Source organism: Gigantopelta aegis, chromosome 7 (assembly GCF_016097555.1).
Source record: "Gigantopelta aegis isolate Gae_Host chromosome 7, Gae_host_genome, whole genome shotgun sequence".
NCBI classification, from domain to species: domain Eukaryota; kingdom Metazoa; phylum Mollusca; class Gastropoda; order Neomphalida; family Peltospiridae; genus Gigantopelta; species Gigantopelta aegis.
In genome coordinates, this window is record NC_054705.1 from 45986325 (window position 1) to 46008522 (window position 22198).

The 22198-nt window shown below is 42.2% G+C and overlaps 2 protein-coding genes across 3 annotated transcripts in view; one reads left to right on the forward strand and one right to left on the reverse strand.

Moving 5' to 3' along the window:
- The window catches only part of LOC121376938 (tetraspanin-1-like), a 32032-nt gene extending 26759 nt beyond the window's left edge, over nucleotides 1–5273 (forward strand). The window contains exons 7-9 of one of the 2 annotated variants that reach the window (XM_041504747.1): nucleotides 1635–1718; nucleotides 2577–2994; nucleotides 3819–5273. In XM_041504747.1, coding sequence (XP_041360681.1) covers nucleotides 1635–1718; nucleotides 2577–2994; nucleotides 3819–3880 — 564 coding nt within the window. In that variant the 3' untranslated portion in view covers nucleotides 3881–5273. Of the gene's footprint in view, nucleotides 1–1634; nucleotides 1719–2576 lie in introns of both variants that reach the window. The other variant, XM_041504746.1, reaches the window with a different exon arrangement.
- Nucleotides 5274–11255: 5982 nt separating this feature from the next.
- Nucleotides 11256–19607, reverse strand: LOC121377738 (1,2-dihydroxy-3-keto-5-methylthiopentene dioxygenase-like). Its single transcript, XM_041505822.1, has 3 exons — nucleotides 19373–19607; nucleotides 13192–13305; nucleotides 11256–11554 (listed from the first exon to the last, which is right to left on the reverse strand). Exons 1-3 carry the CDS (start codon nucleotides 19493–19495, stop codon nucleotides 11444–11446), a joined length of 348 nt encoding a protein of 115 aa, XP_041361756.1. The 5' UTR covers nucleotides 19496–19607; the 3' UTR covers nucleotides 11256–11443.
- Nucleotides 19608–22198: the final 2591 nt, after the last annotated feature.

The following is a 22198-nucleotide window of genomic DNA, read 5'->3' on the forward strand; positions in this document are numbered from 1 at the left end:
AGACAGACAGCCCAGATATTGGAGGTGTGTGACCAGGATAGCGTGCTTGAAACTTTAATTGGATACAAGCATGAAAATAAGTTGAAATAAAATGAAATGATGAACTCAGAAACATAAATGTACTTTCATATGGGTTGGGCACTGTCAGATGAATTGGTACATTGTTTTTTATTATTTGTTTTGTTTAATGACACCACTAGATCACATTGATTTATTAATCATCGTCTGTTGGTTGTCAAACATTTGATAATTTTGACATATAGTCTTAGAAAGAAAACAGGCTACATTTTTCTGGGATCTTTAATATGCACCATCTCACAGACAGGATAGCACATACCACAGCCTTTGATATATTATTCATGGTACACTGGCTGGAATGAGAAATAGCCCAGTGGGCCCACAGACGGTGAACGATCTCAGACTGACCACACATCAAGTGAGCGCTTTACCACTGGGCAAGTGAGCGCTTTTCCACTGGGCAAGTGAGCGCCTTGCCCCCTTGTATAGATAAATGCATTTAAACTAATTTCTTCAACTTCTTTTTAAAAAGGCTATTTCTCAGTGCATCTAGTGCTCCACAACTGGTGTAACAAAAGCAATGGGATTGTGCATATAAAAAATCCCTTACTGCTAATTGAAAAAAGAGTAGCCAATGAAGTGGTGACAGCGGGTTTCCTCTCTCAATATCTCTGGTTTTTGACCATATGTCCGATGACATATAATGGTAAATAAAATGTGTTGAGTGCATTGTTAAATAATACATTTCCTTCCTTCCTTCTTCAAAACTACTTGACCAATTCCAACCAAATTAAATTTTGGTTTGAAGCTTCCTTGGCATGTTGAGAAACACATTTGTGAATTTGGACATTCTGACCCCCATGGGCCTGAGGGGTGGGGCCCAAAAAGGAAAACCCCCAACAAAACCCTTCTTCTTTACTTCCAAAACCGAATACATGTAGTTTTCGTAAAAATGGACACTTACAATGTAAGTTTAGTTAATCTACAAACATGTAACACCTTTGAATGAAGTTACAACACAGTGAAAGAAGAGTGAGTGACATTAGAACCGAGAAATATCCTTAAAAATAAACTAGAACTCGAATAAATAACCGTTACTTCTCAGACGCACACGCGTTTATAAAAATATGATTTTGTGGTATTAGAAACACCAGGATGACCAAAAACACATCGGTTCTACGGAAATGGATAATCTAAACAATAAAATATAAGCAATGTTTGATTGCAGTGATCATAAACGGCTCTAATAGTAAAACAATATGCCTTAGTGTTTGAAAACTAGGGTCAGTCCCTTTAAAGAATGTTTTGTAGTTATATAGAGCATTCACGGGGGGGGGGGGGGGGGGGGGGGGGGGGGGGGCATTTGTGATGAAAAGGGACTAGCTGGTATGTGTACTTGTAAGTGTTGGGTGAATCCTAGATTCACATAATTCTAATAATGTTGGTCTTCTACCCAAGTGTTATCAAGAGGTATAATACATCCGTTATCACACTAGGGCATTTGCCCACCCCCCCCCCCCCCCCCCACCCCCCCACCCCCCTTGACCCCCTGTCTGGTACGCTTGTTGCACCAAGTACATGTACATTTACTGACCACAATATGAATTTATTTTCAGTCGTGCTTAGACGATATCACAGAATTTCTGGTCCAAAAAACTAACACTGTGATTGGGATTGCCTTCTCCATTGTCATGTTAGAGGTTAGTATTAACTTTTAACATGTTCAAAGCTCGTAATAGGAAGTAAACTATGGTCTGCTGTTAATTGTTTTTTTTTAAGAAGCAGGCCAAAAGAAATATGGCCTGCTGAAAAAAAGTATAGCTTGCTGGAAATAAGGCAGCTTGGGATGATTGGAGGGTTTGAGACAGTGTTTGGAGAATTAGGACCTCTTATAATATAACAGACCAATCGCACATATAGCGGGCATTTCAACCTCAAAACCGGACTCTCTGTAAACTAGAATGCCCTCAAAACCGGACCCTCTGCGAACTAGAATTCCCTCAAAACCGGACCCTCTGTGAACTAGAATTCCCTCAAAACCAGACCCTCTTTGAACTAGAATTCCTTCAAAACCGGATCCTCTGTAAACCAGAATTCCCTCAAAACTGGACCCTCTGTAAACCGGAATTCCCTCAAAACCGGATGTTTTTCACTGTTCCTTTTAAAATATCATTACTAAATATAATATGACAATTTGTGGGTTTTTTGCTTATGAGATAAAGTTTTTGTTGTTTTGATGTTTACAACATCATAATTCAAGATAAAAACATACAGCCACCATGATATTTGGCAAATTTCACCTTTTAAATGTGTTTATAATTTTTTTTTTTTATCCCTACCCTCAAACCCCTCCCCGATAGTGTTGACATTATGTTGGATCGACTGACAATTTTATCCACCCCCCACCCCTGATACATCTGTACCGGATACCCCTTAAAACCTAGACTCATGGGTGTCCAGTTTAGAGGGGTTCACTTTATATCAAAAGTGCCAAGGTTCGAGTTATGACTCTGTTCGTGGGAATGGGTCACAAAGATTACTTTCCATTTTGATTTTAGGTTGTCGGGGTCATGATGGCCATAACCTTTGGTGATAACATTCAGTTGGCTGAGAAGAGGAAATCTAAAGAGGCGAAAGAAAGACTGATACCCAAGGAGGTTAAACCCAACCTGAGCACCAACCTCACAGAGGTTAAAGCAGAGATTAACGCTTCACTACAACCCGACCCTGAAACAGAGGGACATCCCTCCTCCATCCTTGCTCAATTCCAGTTCTCTGAGATAAAGCCTGCACTACAACCCAATCCTGAGACGGAGGGACCTCCGTCCTCCATCCCTGCTCCACCCCAGATCCCTGAAACAAAACCTGCACTACAACCCAACCTTGACACAGAGGGACCTCCGTCCCCCGTCCCTGCTCCTCCCCAGATTCCCGAGACAAAGCCTGCACTACAACCCAACCCTGAGACAGAGGGACATCCGTCTTCCATCCCTGCTACACCCCAGATCCCCGAGACAAAGCCTGCACTACAACCCTAAGACAGAGGGACATCTGTCCTCCACCCCTGCTACACCCCAGATCCCCGAGACAAAGCCTGCACTACAACCCTGAGACAGAGGGACATCCGTCCCCCATCCCTGCTACACCCCAGATCCCCAAGACAAAGCCTGCACTATAACCTGACCCTGAGACAGAGGGTTATCCATCCTCCATCCCTGCTCCATCCCAGATCCCCGAGACAAAACCTGCACTACAACCCAACCCTAATACAGAGGGATATCCATCCTCCATCCCTGCTCCATCCCAGATCCCCGAGACGAAACCTGCACTACAACCTGACCCTGAGACAGAGGGACATCCATCCTCTATCCCTGCTCCACCCCAGATCCCCGAGACCAGGCCTGCTCTACAACCCAACCCTGTGACAAAGGGACATCCGTCTTCCATCCCTACTACACCCCAGATCCCCGAGACAAAGCCTGCACTACAACCCAACCCTGAGACAGGGACATCTGTCTTCCATCCCTGCTCCACCACAGATCCCCAAGACAAAGCCTACACTACAACCCTGAGACGGACATCCATCCTCTATCCCTGCTCCATCCCAGATCCCCGAGACAAAGCCTGCACTACAACCCAACCCTGAGACAGAGGGACATCTGTCTTCCATCCCAGCTCCACCCCAGATCCCCGAGACAAAGCCTACACTACAACCCTGAGACAGAGGGACATCCATCCTCTATCCCTGCTCCACCCCAGATCCCCGAGACAAAGCCTGCACTACAACCCAACCCTGAGACATCTGTCTTCCATCCCAGCTCCACCCCAGATCCCCGAGACAAAGCCTACACTACAACCCTGAGACAGAGGGACATCCATCCTCTATCCCTGCTCCACCCCAGATCCCCGAGACAAAGCCTGCACTACAACCCAACCCTGAGACAGAGGGACATCTGTCTTCCATCCCAGCTCCACCCCATATCCCCGAGACAAAGCCTACACTACAACCCTGAGACAGAGGGACATCCATCCTCTATCCCTGCTCCACCCCAGATCCCCGAGACAAAGCCTGCACTACAACCCAACCCTGAGACAGAGGGACATCTGTCTTCCATCCCAGCTCCACCCCAGATCCCCGAGACAAAGCCTACACTACAACCCTGAGACAGAGGGACATCCATCCTCTATCCCTGCTCCACCCCAGATATCCGAGACAAAGCCTGCACTACAACCCAACCCTGAGACAGAGGGACATCTGTCTTCCATCCCAGCTCCACCCCAGATCAAGCCTACACTACAACCCTGAGACAGAGGGACATCCATCCTCTATCCCTGCTCCACCCCAGATATCCGAGACAAAGCCTGCACTACAACCCAACCCTGAGACATCTGTCTTCCATCCCAGCTCCACCCCAGATCCCCGAGACAAAGCCTACACTACAACCCTGAGACAGAGGGACATCCATCCTCTATCCCTGCTCCACCCCAGATCCCCGAGACAAAGCCTGCACTACAACCCAACCCCGAGACAGAGAGACATCTGTCTTCCATCCCAGCTCCACCCCAGATCCCCGAGACAAAGCCTACACTACAACCCTGAGACAGAGGGACATCTGTCCTCCATCCTCGCTTCACCCTACTTAATTATTGCAACTTCACGCCATTGTTTCACTCCTCACCACTGCACCCCACACTATTACTCCTCGTGACTGCACCTTGCTGGCCCCATGCCGCACCACTCGCATGACCCATTCCACCCAAATGACACCCTCCAGACCACTACCCTCCTCCACTAATCTACTTTCTACCCTCATCTGCTCCCACTCCACCTGTTACCCCTCCCCCTAATTCTCACCACTACCTGCCCAATCCACTGCCACGCCACCCCATCCTGCCATAAGTCAGTCCCCCATTGACCCACCCCTATCCATCTTCATCTACCTCACTTCACACACTCCTACTTCCCATTACCACCTGTTGTACTCCTCGTGACGGCCCCACTCTAAACCACCCCTACTTCATCCCTCCTACCTTATTACCACCCTACCCTTTTCATAACCCCAGTCCCAGAGATGCCAACATGTCGAAACGGTTTTCAGGAATCTTAAAAGCCATTTTCAGGAATATGATAGTATTTTCAGGAATCTTTACATTCTTTATCACTACATGTGAACTAAATCCTGAGATGACAACTGAACATTTTTTTAAAGTATAGTACCTTTATTTACAGTGAAATAAACATGTTTCTGGCATGACTGCTGGTTATGGCGGCTTTACTTCTTCAATGACTGATATGTTGCTGACTTGGCCTTCTTCAGCAAATCATCAGTAAAACTTAATTCGTGGCAAAGAACATCTGCAGCAAGCATGCTGAACTTCTGTACTAGCAAAGCTGACAACTGCTCATCAGACAAGTTTGGTCGGAACTCAGTTCTGTTTTTTCTAACTGTACTAAAAATTCTCTCACTGTCAGCATTACTATGTGGGAATAACCAAAATTTGTTTCATAACATTTGTCAGTAAACCGTATTTAGGATTACCATCAGCACTTGTCAGATGTCCTATGTTATTCCAAATGGTATCAATTCTCTCTAAACTGTCAGTGACATTATTGTGAGTAACCTCAGTGGAGAATGTGTCCACTTGGTAGTGTAAAAAACTCCATTTCTAAATCATCCATTTTTCTGCCACCAAGTAAACTGGGGAACTTGTTGACAAAATACTCAACTGAGGAAAACTGCTCAGTTTTCCTGAGACTAACATCAGCAACTTCAGCACACAGCAGAAGCTCACTTTCAAGTGGACATTTGCTGACTATGTAAGTACATGCTGCCGAATAAAATCTTCTGACAGACTCGAAGAATATATCAATCTCTCCTTTGCTAACTGCATCTGCTTCTTCCAACGTGCGCAAATATTGTCTAGCCTCTCGTCCAATAAACACTTCTGAATTGTCTCTTTGGTTTCTCTTGTCATTATGCTCTAAATGAGGTACATCCTTGCAGGAAGCAACAGCATTTGGTGTCACAAACCTAACATAAATGTCAGTCAGTAATGACAACAGTTCTCTTCTTAACCTTTAGACTACTGGATTAATTTTTAACAAAAACCACGTTGAGTGGGTACAAGTTTATAATTTTTACTCACATATATTCACTTAAATGTTTCATAAATACATGAAATAAAGTTCATATATGAATCGGTAAGTATTATTTTCGTGTCTTTTTTTGTAATTTTTATTATTTTAGATCGGCTAATGGTGATTAAAATTAGGCAAAAAATCGAAAATGTTGCGTTTACTTACGGGCATTTGTGGCCAGCTGTCCAGTATTTATGCCCATTATTCCCGATAACAGTGGTTTTCTGACCAGAATTTAAAAAAAAAACCGAACTACGATTCATATTGCAATATTTGGTAATTTTCCTTGTTGGTAAAACGATCAAATTTATTATCAAATTAGCTGTTACAATCAGCTATCGATCCCTGAAAATTACCGCGACGTGCCGCCATTGTTGTCAAGCGAAAATACTTGCCGAAAACCACTTTTTGAACTCAAAATTTCAATGTATTTTCAATTGAAAAAATCAAAACAAAAACCACCATTTTGAAAAAAAATCTTTTTTATTTAATTATATTTCCGTTTCCGGTGAGTGTCGTGTGCAAAACGGCGGGAAATATGAATTGGGGAATGCACTGTGTACAGTGTACAGTATATCGACTGACGTGACGTCGGGCGAGATATCTCGCCTGCAGTAGTCAGAAGGTTAAAATGTGGATACATGGTTCATTCCTTTGAAGCAAGATATTAATCTTGTCAAAAATGGGGATGGCATCATTCATAAAAAAACAGTAGAGTTTTGTCAGAGGGTCACTGAAAAAGATGTGTAACCTTTCCAGCCTTGATATATTACTCAATCTAAATTGTGATTCACTTTTGGATTTGCCAGACAGACTGCTGAGCTTGCTACTACTAGAACTATCTTTAGACTGGACCGACCCACTGCTTTGCTTGCCACTACTAGAACTATCTTCAAACTGTACTGACACACTGCTTTGCTTGGCACTGCTAGAACTACCTTTAGACTGTACTGAGACACTGCTTTGCTTGCCACTACTAGAACTATCTTCAGACTGTACTGACACACTGCTTTGCTTGGCACTGCTAGAACTACCTTTAGACTGTACTGAGACACTGCTTTGCTTGCCACTACTAGAACTATCTTTAGACTGGACTGACACACTATTGTTTTTGCCAGATGACACACTGCTTTGCTTGCATTTTGAACTGTCATTAGACTAATTCCACACTTCTGCTTTGCAACAGAACTCCTAGAACATGGAACATTACTGCGTGTGGCACTGCCACTCATTTAAGAACTCCTTTTCAGGTGTTTCTCAAATTGCCTTTTCACAAATTTTTCAAGTGCACTCCACTGCTCAAGTAAACGTCCAACACACTTTCCCAAGGAAAGCCACCTAGTAGTAGCATGCTTCAAGATTTTGTGGGCTGGAGTGTCACACAAGGACTGACATTCTTTCAGATCTTGCAAACGTTTGGCACTCTTGTCCAAATAGTAGAATATATCAATAAGAAAGTCGTCAACAGACACAGGCAATTCTTTAGATGCCTTTTCAGCAGCCAAATGTACCAGGTGACAGGGACATCCTTGTAAAAATACATGTGGTTGCTTTTCACGAATGAAAGCAATAACACCTTTGTGTCTGCCGGTCATGACACTTGCATTATCTGACCCAAAAGCTACACAGTTTGCCCACGGAATACTTCTTTTAGAAAGTTCATTGTCAACCAAATGAAAAATGTTTTCACCTGTACACCCATCAGTGCAAGATGGTACTGATAACAAAACCGTCACAACATGGCCAAGACTATCGTCAAAGTATCTAACAACAATAGGATACAACTGAGAATCTGCATCATTGCTTCCATCAGTAGCTAGGGAGTATGGTCCACTTATCATTTGTGTAACAATTCTTGATGTCGAATCACTAGCCAGGGTTTGAATAATGTTTGCAGTTTTCGTTCTGGCACAACCGTATTTACTAGCAATGGCTGAATCTGGAAACATTTTTCTGAATAACGGTCCAACGTGATCGGTACAGGCCAGTGGAACATTGTGTTCAATAAGAAAACTAGCAAAATAACATTCTGCTCGAATCACCGGAAAGTCAGATGACTGCTTAAAAAATGGTATCACCGTTTTGTTTGACGATTTGATTTTTGCAAATTCGACATGTTTTTTTGAATTTACGTGACGTCGGCAATCATCTCGACCACCATGGGACACATTAAAGTCTGTGTTACAAATCTCGCAGAAAATATGATATTCATTCACTTTGGACTGTTTCAAAACAGGAAACAGTTCAGTGTACTCGTGTTTATACTTCTGTAAAACACGAGGCTTTTTTGAACAAGACGCCATTTTTCCACCGGTGTAACTGTTTACTAAACCCCCCGTGTAAAGATCCATTTTCTGCCGGTGTATGTGTAAAATGTTCCCACAAAAGTTTCAATACCAATTTCGGGGTTTTTTTCCGGAATTTTTTTGTCTCGATTCGTAATGCGTAATTTCAACCTAAAATTCGGGATAATTCCGCAAAATCCGGAATGGTTGGCATCTCTGCAGTCCACCCTCCATACTCGAATAGCATGATCAGAATGCCTCACACCAATCACTCCTCTTTCTTCCCCCCCCCCCCCCCCCCCCCACGTTACATATTTTCCTGTCACACCATAGCATGACTCGTAGACAATGTGCTTGCTCCCCACCCCCTCCCCCTTCCAATATAAAATCCTGGCTATTCCATTGACGTACCCCCCCCCCCCTCTCCACCGTCAGCCCCGACTGACCCTGTTTTTACAAACATATCAAAATAACAGAATTCTTCCCCTTCCACGTCACCCCGGACAGACCTCGTGTTTACACACACATTCAGTGTGATGAGATGCAACACATGAATCCTACCAGCTGACCGTTTCACTGTCACTATATCCTGGTAGTTATATTTTTGTTGTTTTTATACTGTTACACAGTTTTATTTTTCTGCTTGTTATAAAGAGACTTAAACGAGTTTATTTGATATTAGCATGTGGCTTGCTGGTCTCGTTCCGTGTACTGTATGAAATAATAAACATTTTCAACTTTTTAAAAACGTCCTTTAGTTTTTAAATGGCGACCACAACCCTGTAGCGTGTTATTGTTGTACACACGCGTGTACTGCACCACAGTGTGTCACCGTTGGTGAGAGACGAGTGTACGTTGTCCCACACACTAATGGCACTGACAGGCCACTGAAGTCATGATGTCCCTTCACCCCCAATGTCGTCCGACAGGTGACAGGCCGCAGATGCCATGATATCCGCTTCCACCCACCTCCCATGACAGGCCACTGAAGTCATGATGTCCCTTCACCCCCAATGTCGTCCGACAGGTGACAGGCCGCAGATGCCATGATATCCGCTTCCACCCACCTCCCATGACAGGCCACTAAGTCATGATGCCCCTTCACCCCCAATGTCGTCCCAACGGTGACGGGCCGCAGATGCCATGATATCCGCCTCCACCCACCACCCATGACAGGTCATGATTAAGGAAATGTTTTATTTAACGACGCACTCAATACATTTTATTTACGGTTATATGGTTAAAGACCACACATGTATTGAGAGAGGAAACCCGCTGTCGCCACTTCATGGGCTACACTTTTTGATTAGAAAAAAGGGATATTTTATATGCACCATCCCACAGACAGGATAACAAATACCACGGCCTTTGATATACCAGTTGTGGAGCACGGGCTGGAATGAGAAATAGCCCAATGAGTCCACCGACTGGGATCGATCCCAGACCGACCGCGCATCAAGCGAACGCTTTACCATTGGGCTACGTCCTGTCCCCAAAGGAATAAAGTAAAATGCCATTATCGCTGAACATGGATGCCAAATCATGTCATTGTGTTATTCCACACATTCTCATATCGCTGTATAATGTAACCGGTTGCAAGCATATGGCAAAATCGGGTACATGTACATGTATATATATAAAAAAATTATTGTTAAATGAGTGCTCTTCCTTCACGGGTACTCTAGTCCTGTGAACGGACTCGAGTCTTGCTAAACTCGGCCCGTGCTCGAGGCACCGTGGAGACCTTGCTCAGTGGGGCAGAACGTGGCCCAGTGGTATAGCACTCGCCTGATGTGTGGTTGGATCGATCCCCGTCGGTGAACCCATTGGGCCATTTCTCACTGCAGCCAGTACACCACGACTTGTATGGTATATACTAACCTGCCTGTGGGATGGTGCATATTAAAAAATACCAGGACCCATATTTTCGAAGCCATCTTAGCACTACGAAATCGTAAAACCGTCGTAGGTTGTGACGTCACTACAGCACACGCCATAGTGACGTCATAGCTTACGATGATTTTACGATTTCGTAGGCTAAGATAGCTTCAAAAATATGGGCCCAGAGTCCTGGCTTCTAAGTGAAAAAGATTTTCTCTTTAAGACCATGTGTAAAAAGGACCAATGTTTGACATTAGTAGCCGGTGATTAAGAAATCAATAGGCTCTAGTGATGTCGTTAAACAAGACAACTTTAACTGACTCAAGGCCGATATTTGGAATAATAATAATAATAAAACCCACAAAACAAACGAACGACCTCAAAACAGCAACATTGTTATTAAAATTATTATTTATTTATTTTTCTCCCGAAGTACATTGGGTTCAAGCGATATACCATCTTCATAAATCAAGGCTAATATTCGTTCCTCGTATTCAGCCTTGATACATGTCAAGAAATCGTGCCACAAAATGCTTAAATTTCATTGGATGCGACGAGATCTGATTGCAACGAATCGCAACGCTCTTTATAGATTCCCTTGTTATTGTAAACAAAGATGGCAGCGTCAGCATCCGTGGAAACGTGTCGTGTTTGTCACGATATGTTAAAAAAAAGGTTTCGGCGGTTAATTTTTGATATTGCTTTCAAGATTGTCACATGTTACCGATGCTGTGATTGGTCAGCGATGTCATCGTGTAAGGGACATAATCGGTGTTACAAATTTTCTTCCAATAGAGGGCGCTAGTAGTGGATATCAGTAATCTTGACTACATGTATGAAGGCTGAATACGAGGAACGAATATTAGCCTTGATTTATGAAGATGGCGATATACATGTATTAAGGAAATCCAAAGCATAAGTGATTACTTAAGTTGAGCAGGAAATGTTTTATTTAACGACGCACTCTACACATTTTATTTACGGTTATATGGCGTCGGATGTAAGTTGAGAGTTCAGATACATGTTATAGCTGTTGCTGTTGCCCTCACATTATGAAGCTGCTCTCTACGTCTGCTGCTCTCATATTATGAAGCTGCCCTCTACGTCTGCTGCCCTCATATTATGAAGCTGCCTTCTGGACGTAGTTGATGCGTGCGGGGTGATTCTCACACGATCTATTAATTGCAGTCCAGACAGGTGTTCCCAACAGTCGAATGGCTTTGATATAATTCTGAAAGTAAAAAATCCCAAACAATGACTAATCGCATTTGAAATTCAAATTCATGGCCGTAGCTAGCGTTGGGAGGGGGTTCATGCATCGCAGGATCGAACCACCTCGGTGGATTCATTCAACTAAATGTTTTTTTTTTTCATTCCAACCAGTGCACCACAACTGGTCAAAGGCTGTGGTATGTCTGTAGGAAAGTGCATATAAAACATAACTAGCTGCATTAAGAAAAAAATAGCAGGTTTCCTCTGATGACTACATGCCACAATTAGCAAATGTTTGACATCCAATAGCCAATGATCAATTAATGAATATGCTCTAGTGGTGTCGTTAAACACAAACTTTAACAATCCAATTAGTATTCTTATTGTTACACCTACTCGTTTAGATGTGCACTCGCTCTGGGGGGCCCGGTTCCATGAAGCGATCTCAGCACTAAGATCACCGCAAACGCATAAGGTAATTATGCACTTGAGGTGATCTTAGCGCTAAGATCGCTTTGTGCAACGAGACCCTTGGCTCATATTTTCGAAGCTATCTTAGCGTTACGAAATCATAAAACAATGGTAGTCTCTGACGTCACTATGGCGTGTGCTGTAGTAACGTCATACCCTATGGTTGGTTTTACGATTTCGTAGCGCTAAGATTTTTCGAAAATATGGGCCCTGGCATGGTGTTTATAAAACTTTTAGAGTCTAGACTCGAGACTCTTAATACAGTCCGAGACAGTAATGTCATGACAACGTCATACAAATTACATGCGTTTGGTGTCATTGGAGATTGAGTTTGGACTCTAAACGTTTTATAAGCACGGGCACTGGGCGAATATGGGTCCTGACTACTAGAGTCTCGAGTCTAGACTAAACGTTTTATAAGCACGGGCACTGGGCGAATATGGGTCCTGACTACTAGAGTCTCGAGTCTAGACTCTAAACGTTTTATAAGCACGGGCACTGGGCGAATATGGGTCCTGACTACTAGAGTCTCGAGTCTAGACTCTAAACGTTTTATAAGCACGGGCACTGGGCGAATATGGGTCCTGACTACTAGAGTCTCGAGTCTAGACTCTAAACGTTTTATAAGCACGGGCACTGGGCGAATATGGGTCCTGACTACTAGAGTCTCGAGTCTAGACTCTAAACGTTTTATAAGCACGGGCACTGGGCGAATATGGGTCCTGACTATTAGAGTCTCAAGTCTAGACTCTAAACGTTTTATATGTCTTTATACACGATGGGTATAATAGCCTAATATATTGACGCCATTATTTTTACCATCTAAGAAAAAAAAAACCCATCCGAGTTTTAAAATCTGCGTTAGGTAACGTTCATTATCCCCACCCCAACAATAACATGACATTTGAAATTACACACCCCACTCCTCGATACCGCAGCAACTGAATATCCCCTTTACCTAATGGCCTCACACAAGCGCAGGTACAGGGGATTAGGCTATGCATGTGTGTGTGTGTGGGGGGGGGGGGGGGGGGGGTAGATTGGCGAGATACATTTCTAGATGAGTGAGGGGCGAGGAGGTTCGAGTCGTGCTCCGCAGAAGATATATTAAAACAAAATATCGCTTTAACCAGGAGTGGGTGGGAGTAGATACCCGATCCCTCCCCCCGCACGCACGCCTGTCACCTTATTGTCGTAGTCTGGTAGTTTGTCGGGCGCGACGTCAATAGTATCTTCGTAGTTGTAACCACGCTCTGCGCGAATCTTGGCGAGCTGGCTGTCGTCGGGCTCTCCACTCAACTGAAAATAAATAAAACTGAAAAATATCACTTGTATCTTGTGGGCGTTTTTTGTTATCATAGAGAATACTTAGTGGCACCAGTACAAAAGACGTTAGATACCATTTACAGGCGCGGATTTAGGAGGGGGTCCAAGGGACCCAGCCCCCCCTCCCCCCCCCTATTTTTGATCAATATATATATATATATATCTATTACAGAATACACACACACAAAAGTTAATTTATCCCGTCCACATGCCAAGGACCTTTAAATTCTATTTTTCAAAACAACGGGTTTTGGGCCCCTGAATTACAAAATCCTGGATCTGCGCCTGCCATTTATCTTACAAGATGTTTCAAAATGTATCTAATGAGTAAAAACCGTCATTGATTCTTTTTAAACGAGTTATACTATATAATTAAATGGTATACGTGTATCAGAGGCTTAAGGAGAGCCATTCCCCCAGGGTTCCACCTAGCATCTGGAAACGGGAGTCGTCATGACTTACAGGGTTTATTTTGGGAGTCATCCATTCAAAAATGGGAGTCATCTATGATATATATTTCTTAAATCACATAATTAACTGAATAACTGTCTCGTTTATATTACATGCATATATTATATCCACTATTCTATCTGTATAATACATATACATGTATATCCACTGTTTTTCTTATTGTAAATAATTTAGTGCTTTGTTTTCCTGTCTTTTTATGAAGTCCGAAGGGACATAGAAAATGTGGTCCTTTCTACGTCCGAATATTGTTACATATCCTCTATAAAGCTGGTATTCAAAACTTGTGGCACCCTGTTTGAACCGTTTCTCAACCGAGATAGTGTAACAAATGGACATACAAGCTAAAAATGTATACATTACCGTATTCACTAAATCCGGACTGAAGTACTCGCGTCATTATTAACAAAATAAAGCTCCTAACGACAACATAAAACATTTGCCCGCCATTTTAAATTTGCTAAATAGAGGGGAGCAACTCGCCCTGCACATTAACAAAAGTGTTGACTTACTATGCGCCCTGCGCTATCTTTTTATGCACCCTTTGGCAAATAGTCACCCAATGCTGTATGCTAACCTGCTTTGTAATATAGCTGCATCTGGGGCAATAATTATGACTAACACCTATTTGATTTGCTCAACTATCTACATGACATTGTACATGTCCGTATACAGACCGCGCATTCGACATTGTCGCGATGATCTAAATTTAGACAGGAACTGGTATTTAACACTTATCCAACGTAACGTGTTGATACTGTTGGGAACCGGTTAAACCACTAGGCTATATTTGTTCTGAAACTTCGTAGTCGGTTTTTAGGTGTTTAAAACATTTTTTTGTTTAATGTTAAAGCGATTGGCATTGTGGCGATGATCTAAATTTAGAGAAAGGGTCTGGCATACTACATGAGCCACACAGGTTTTAACACTTAAGTTACTTTAAAAGGTATTGGGGGGGGGGGGGGGGGGGGGGGGGGGTCGACCTATAAAACCCGCCCCTGCACACTCGGCTGCTGCTAAGAATTTTAATTAAAACTCGATTTTTTCCTTACCTACCTACAATTTAATGTCACCAACCCAAATGTTATAGTTTTGCTTTATAAATGTCAATGATACACTATCTATAGCTGACTAAACAAAACGTCAGCAGCATTTACCATACCAGTAGTCCTGATAGCTATCTTGTGTGTAGGGGGACCTCACTCTCTAGTGGGGGGTGCAATCTGGTGGTACCCAGGTGCAGAATGAAAAAGAGAGAGTACATGTTCGCCCTCAAGTGTGTGTGTGTGACCATAATATTCTATCGAATTAAGCACACATTAAAATAATAATAATAATAAATAAATAAAAATGCTCTGTATAAAAACCAGTCAAACGAGAGACTGCGAGCGCTCGCCCTCCTGAACGTGCTTCGTGTCTAAATGAATGACACCCCAGCACAAAAAAACCCAAACAAAACACACAAAAAACTAATTTAACGACACCCCAGCACCCCCACCCCCCACCCCCCCTCACAGTGGCGTAGAAAACTGCCAAAAAGTGTGTGTGGGGGGGGGGGGGGGGGCGGCGTAGGAGGGGGTGCACACTTTTATATTTACACACTTTTACATAAAGCAAATATTAAACAAAATATCTGGAAAGTGTGTGTGTCTGGGGGGGTGGGGCACATGGGCTGCCCCCCTCTTCCTACGCCAGTGAAACAAACAAACCCTTCCCCCACAAACAAAATCAAACAGCAACAAAACAAAAACAAACATCGGCAATTGGGTGCCAGAGAGGTAAGTACAGGGGCGTAGGCTTCGGTACCCCCCCCCCCCCCCCACCCCCCGCTGAAAAAATAAAACAATAGAAAAAGGGTCCACTTGGTTCGTATTCGACCCCCCTCCCCCCAAATCCAAATCACGATACGCCCCTGGGAATACTATGTTGTTGTTTTTTTAACGACACAACTACAGGGCATAAAATTTGATAAAAAAATTTCCCAGACAACCGATATGTCGTTCGTGTGGCTTTAGTGTTTACACGAACAATTTTCTTCAGTTGCTCAGATACGAATAAAAATGTCAATGGGTCACGATAATCAAACGAGAATCTAATATGAAAGATTTTCGTAGCTTTTCTCTATCAAATGTTCTATGATAAAGAAGAAATGTATGGTATGCTAGGACCAACTTGAAACCTGCCATTTACCCTTTGACAACACACTACCCCATCGGTTCTTTTACAGGGCAGTAGTTGTTGGCGCTATATAACCGTAAATAAAATGTGTTGAGTGCGTCGTTAAATAAAACATTTCCTTCCCTTCCTTGTTGGCGCTAAACAATAGTCGGAATGAAACGATAGTAGACTGGGATTTCCCCAAAACATTGAACTTAATGCTTGCACCCACTTTGTATCACCGCACCGGCCTCGGTGGCGTCGTGGTTAGGCCATCGGTCTACAGGCTGGTAGGTACTGGGTTCGGATCCCGCAAGGCTCAATGGGTAGGTGTAAACCACTTGCACCGACCAGTGATCAATAACTGGTTCAACAAAGGCCATGGTTTGTGCTATCCTGCCTGTGAAAAGCGGAAATAAAAGATCCCTTACTGCTAATCGGAAAGAGTAGCCCATGTAGTGACGACAGCGGGTTTCCTCTCCAAATCTATGTGGTCTTTAACTATATGTCTGACGCCATATAACCGTAAATAAACTGTGTTGAGTGCGTCGTTAAATAAAACATTTCTTTCTTTCTTTGTATCACCGCGTTGCTATTTCTACGGTGGCTGATTTCCGCCAAACAAACTTACAACGTTTTAGTACGGCGTTATAACGCCATATACAGCATTATAATGCCCTATACAGCGTTATAACGCCTTATTTTACGGCATTACAACACTCTAATTTAGGGCTTTGTAATGCCGTAAAATAAGGCGTTATAACGCTGTATAGGGCATTATAATGCTGTATATGGCGTTATAACGCAGTACTAAAAAGTTGCAATCTTATATTATGTTTACCCACACCTTCCTACCACAAGCAAATACTTTTAGTACGACGTTTTAATGCCGTAATAGGGCATTATAACGCCGTATTACAGCGTTATAATGCCCTCTTACGGCGTTATAATGCACTATTACTGCATTATAACGCCCTAGTTTACGGCATATTAACGCCATAATTTACGGCGTTAATTCGCTATAATAGTGTAAGGGCATATGTAGTTAAAATAGGTCCCGTGGGAATTTCATGTTAATTTTTGGAACCAATGATATTAATAATCATTGTTGTATACAGATTCAGAAAACAATATGGTGCCATTTTTTCTAACGAATATCAAGGTCATTCTGAGGTCACTAAAGGTCATCACTATAAATCTGTTCAAGGCGCTAATTGAAATAATGTGTCACCGTATACTGTCTTTAAAATACTGGCATGTAGTATGTTAAAAGAAAGGAAACCACTACATTAAAACATCAGTAAATATTTGTTTTATTGTTGTTAGGGGCGGATATAGAAATTTGAAAAGGGTGGGTGGGTGTGGAATATTCTAACTACTAGATGTTATATCATATTTGGTCAAATTAACCACAAATTTGCAGTTTCTGTTTTAAAAAATGGTACATGTATTTAGTGTCTGTCAAAAAGTTCAGTGTAACTCAGACGTAGTGGTGCACACACATTTCTGATAGTGTGTACAATGTGGGCATCGACTAAGCATAGATAGATATAGATGTGTGCAATCTTTCCACTGTAAAATAGGTAGTAGGGCATTCAGACTACTAACTGGAGACCATCCATAAAGTAATTATTTTTCAAAATCAAGTATTGTTTTATCACCCCTCCTCAGGTACATGTTTTGTACATTTGATCATTACACACACACACACACACACACACACACACACACACCGCATGTTGAGGACAACGTTGATCTTTCACGCTGAAAAGTACATCGGATACAACTAGGAGCATTGATTGCATCCATCTTACACCAATAAAATAATGTATTTTGGCGTATGTACCCCTTCCCCTTGTAATGCCAAAATCCCTCCCCAAATGGGCAAATGTACGTTAATGATGGCCCTTTGCTGCATTTAAAAAAATAGTCACTAACAAGTAGTGTTTGACCTAACAGTCTGTCACAATACAGGAAATACTAGTATGTCATAAAAAAAAGTATTACCCCTTGTACCCCCAGAATTTGCCTGTTTAACATACCCCACTAAATAGCTGTAGTACCCCAGTGCTCCTTTTTTCAAATTTCTATATCCGCCCCTAACAACAATAAAACACACATTTACTGATGTTTTGATGTAGTTTACATGGTTTTCTTTCTTTAACATACTACATGCCAGTATTTTAAAGACAGTATACGTTGACACATTATTTCAATTAGCGCCTTGAACAGATTTATAGTGGTGACCTTTAGTGACCTCAAAATGACCTTGATATTCGTTAGAAAAAATGGCACCATATTTTTTTCTGAATCTGTATACAATAATGATTATTAATATCATTGGTTCAAAAATGTAACATGAAATTCCCACTGGACCTATTTTAGCTGCATATGCCCCTACACTATTATAGTAAATTAACGCCGTAAATTATGGCGTTAATATGCCGTAGAATAGGGCGTTATAATGCGGTAATAGTGCGTTATAACGCCGTAAGAGGGCATTATAACGCTGTAATACGGCGTTATAATGCCCTATTACTGCATTAAAACGCCATACTAAAAGTAGTGATTTATTTGTTTTGGCGGAAATCAGCCACCGTATATTTCAAACGGATACATTGTATGTTTCTCACACCGGCAGTGCTGGCCCGTTCTCTTATTATTTTCTTCCGAACGATTACAGCTTTTGTACCAACAATCCGTAGTTTATGTTGATATTACAGGCTGGTAGGTACTGGGTTCGGATCCCAGTCGAGGCATGGGATTTTTAATCCATATACCGACTCCAAACCCGGAGTGAGTGCTCCGCAAGGCTCAATGGGTAGGTGTAAACCACTTGCACCGACCAGTGATCCATAACTGGTTCAACAAAGGCCATGATTTGTGCTATCCTGCATGTGGGAAGCGTAAATAAAAGATCCCGTGCTGCTAATCGGAAAGAGTAGCCCATGAAGTGGCGACAGCGGGTTTCCTCTCAAAATCTGTGTGGTCCTTAACCATATGTCTGATGCCATATAACCGTAAATAAAATGTGTTGAGTGCATCGTTAAATAAAACATTTTTTTTTTTTTTTTATGTTGATATTGGTTTTGCATAACCAACAAACGACAAAATCGTTCGTGCCAAATTGTATGCACTGCAACTAGAGCACATTTAGACTGGTTTATGCGCTTTACGTTAAATCAAACGACCACATCAGTGACCAGTAAAATTGTTCGCGAATGTTAACATTGCTTGCTAACTGAACGCAGAGCAATCTGATTAAAAGTATGCAACCTTGAAGTATTATAGGTCCGGACTTTAGCCTTCGCCGCATGCACAGACAACCAATGATTGCTACGCTCTATCGAATGTCGCTAATAAAGTGGGACACGTCGAAAAGTGCAAGAAGCGTTTGAAAGCAGCATTCTCTCACCTTCCAGTACAAAACTCCGACTTTTGCTTTGAGATCCTCTAAGGTGACAAACTGAGGCGGGTCCGTCATGTGAGGTAACCGCTGATCTTCCGCCGTCTCGTTCAATATCCATGCTCGCACCATGTTTACAGAGAGAGAGTTCGTTCATAAAGATACCTGCAACATTCAGCTGTCAAATCATCAGAGCGGACCGTGCAGGCCTAACAGAAGGCGCGACGTCCACCGGCAAGACACCGTTCACCTTCAGTAACCAACAAGCCAGTACCGACGTAACAGACAACATGAGGTCCGCCACTAAGCAATCTGGCGCAACAGGTAGCAAGCCGAACCATCAAAACGACTCCCAACTCAGGTAAAAAAGCCAGTCCCTTGTTCAGAGTAGTTGCTAACAAGAAAATTTGCAATAGAAAAGTTAGGAGCCCAGTAAAACACACCAAACCACTGACAGCTGCGTCCTTCGTCAAAACTAAAATAAATAAACCATCTCAACCAGAAAAAAGAGTCAAGATAACCAGTCAAACCACCAAAGTGCCCAATAAGGTAGTGAACTCACCCACTAACAACACCTCAGTGTCCCCTGGGCCATTTTATAAAGAGGTGACCATCAAGGCCACTGGTAGCTTGAAGCACCAGCCACAACAGCACAGCCAACCACCATGCCTACCCACCCCTACCCCACCAACTAACACCCGTTCCAACCTAAATGCTCCACTGAACCTTACCAACAAGTGGCTAGCCAAACTTCACCCACTTCCACCTCAGTCCACAGCTCTAGCCACTCTCAAAACTGATAACCCCCACCTTGAGATTGACGATGCCACTACATGGTCAAACGGATATGTCCTTATATCAACCACCACCACCGGCGACATGCACATCATCATCAATGGTCGCCAACATCAGCGTCTTCCATTTGAAAGGAAGCCTAGCAAATGCCAACACTGCCAACAGTGGGGGCACGGGGCTGCAAAATGCCCACATAGGGAACCTCCTACTTGTAGCCGATGTGGTCAAAAACATCCCTGGAGTTCTAGAAACTCCCCTTGTACCCAACCGATACAATGCGCAAACTGTCTTAGTAGGCACATGGCACAAGACCCCAGGTGCCATCACTACCAGAGGGTTCTTCGACAACTTAACAACAAACTAAACCAAGTTAGTCAAACCAAGCAAAGCAGACCTACTTTTTCTAAACCAGAAACAGTAACTCAATCAATTACATATGCCGACAAACTTAAAACTACTGACCAAACTCAGGTTAGAGAACTCAAAACTATCATCGAACAACTAGTTCAGGAAATGTCTAATATTAAATCCAGCCTGGTAACCTCTAAAAACTAAAGCTAAAACTAAACAATATATATCATCAACCATAATGTCGGGCCTGCGTAATGGGAGATACGTCTCCACACGCCCCCACTAATAATATCAACACATTAAAATAGGGCTTTAGCATTCTCCAATGGAACGCTAAAGGCCTCCATTCAATGGGACATGGTGCTGAACTCATTCAACTAATTAGCACCAGCAACATCAAGCCAGATATAATTTGCCTACAAGAAACATGGCTAGGAATCGGCACTAAAAATAAAAATAAAACAACTAAAGTATTTAAAATTCCAGGATATACTAGTTACTATAAAAATAGAGATAACAGCACCAGAGGTGGAATAGCCACATTAATTAAAAATACCATACCTCATACTGAAATTAAATACGATTCTATTAATACAAACTTAGAAGTCCTAGGACTTACTATACAAAACGATAAAATGCCCATTGACGTCATCAATGTTTATAGCCCACCGGGAACAGCCCATAATCAACTAACGTTAAGAGACTACAATAAACTCATAAACTGAAACAATGACTTGATTCTTGTAGGAAATTTTAATTGTCATAGCACACTGTGGGGAGGTCTGCACTCCGGCGCACAGGGAGACATACTAGAGGAATTCATCAATACACACAATCTAGTATGTCTCAACGATGGCAGTACTACTTTTATCCACGATTATCTGGGCACATCCGCTATCGACCTAACCATCACCTCTAACAATATAGGTGCAAACGCCCAATGGGAGGTGTTAGCTCTCAACAGCGACCACCTCCCCATTCTAACCAGCTATAAATGTAATACTACTTATACAGAAGAAGAAAAATTTATACCTAAATTTAAATTTAGTAAAGCTAACTGGGCTGGCTTTACAAGTGACTGTAGCAAAATTAAGTTAGAAAATAGCCTAAACATTGACGACGCCACTAATAAACTTACTAATAAAATAATAGAAATAGCTGAAAAGAATATTCCTAAAACTAAACCCTTCAATAAAAATAGACCAGTTAACTGGTGGACGGACGAAATTAAATCTAAATGTGGCTTTAGGAACAGGATGCGTAAACTTTATAAAAAAAACAGGGAAACAAGACTACCACACTAAATATAAAATAGCCAAAAACGAAGTAGGTAAGCTTATCATCAATGCTAAACAAGCCAGCTGGCATAAATTTTGCGGTGAAATTAACAATAGAACATCTATTAGAGAAATGTGGAAAAAAATTAAGGCTATTCAAGGACAACGCGCTAATTTCACAGTCCTTCAAAAACATAAAACAGCAACTACTAATAAATAAAAGGCCGACCTTCTCAGTAAAACTTTCAGTAAAAACAGTAGCAACGAAAATTTTCCTAAACAATTTTTTGAGAAACTTAAGAAAGATAACTCTCTACCAACTAATGATACTAAAACAGCAAATCACCCAACTACTGATAATTTAGAATTTAATAAACCGATAACAATGTAAGAATTAAAAACAGCTCTTAAA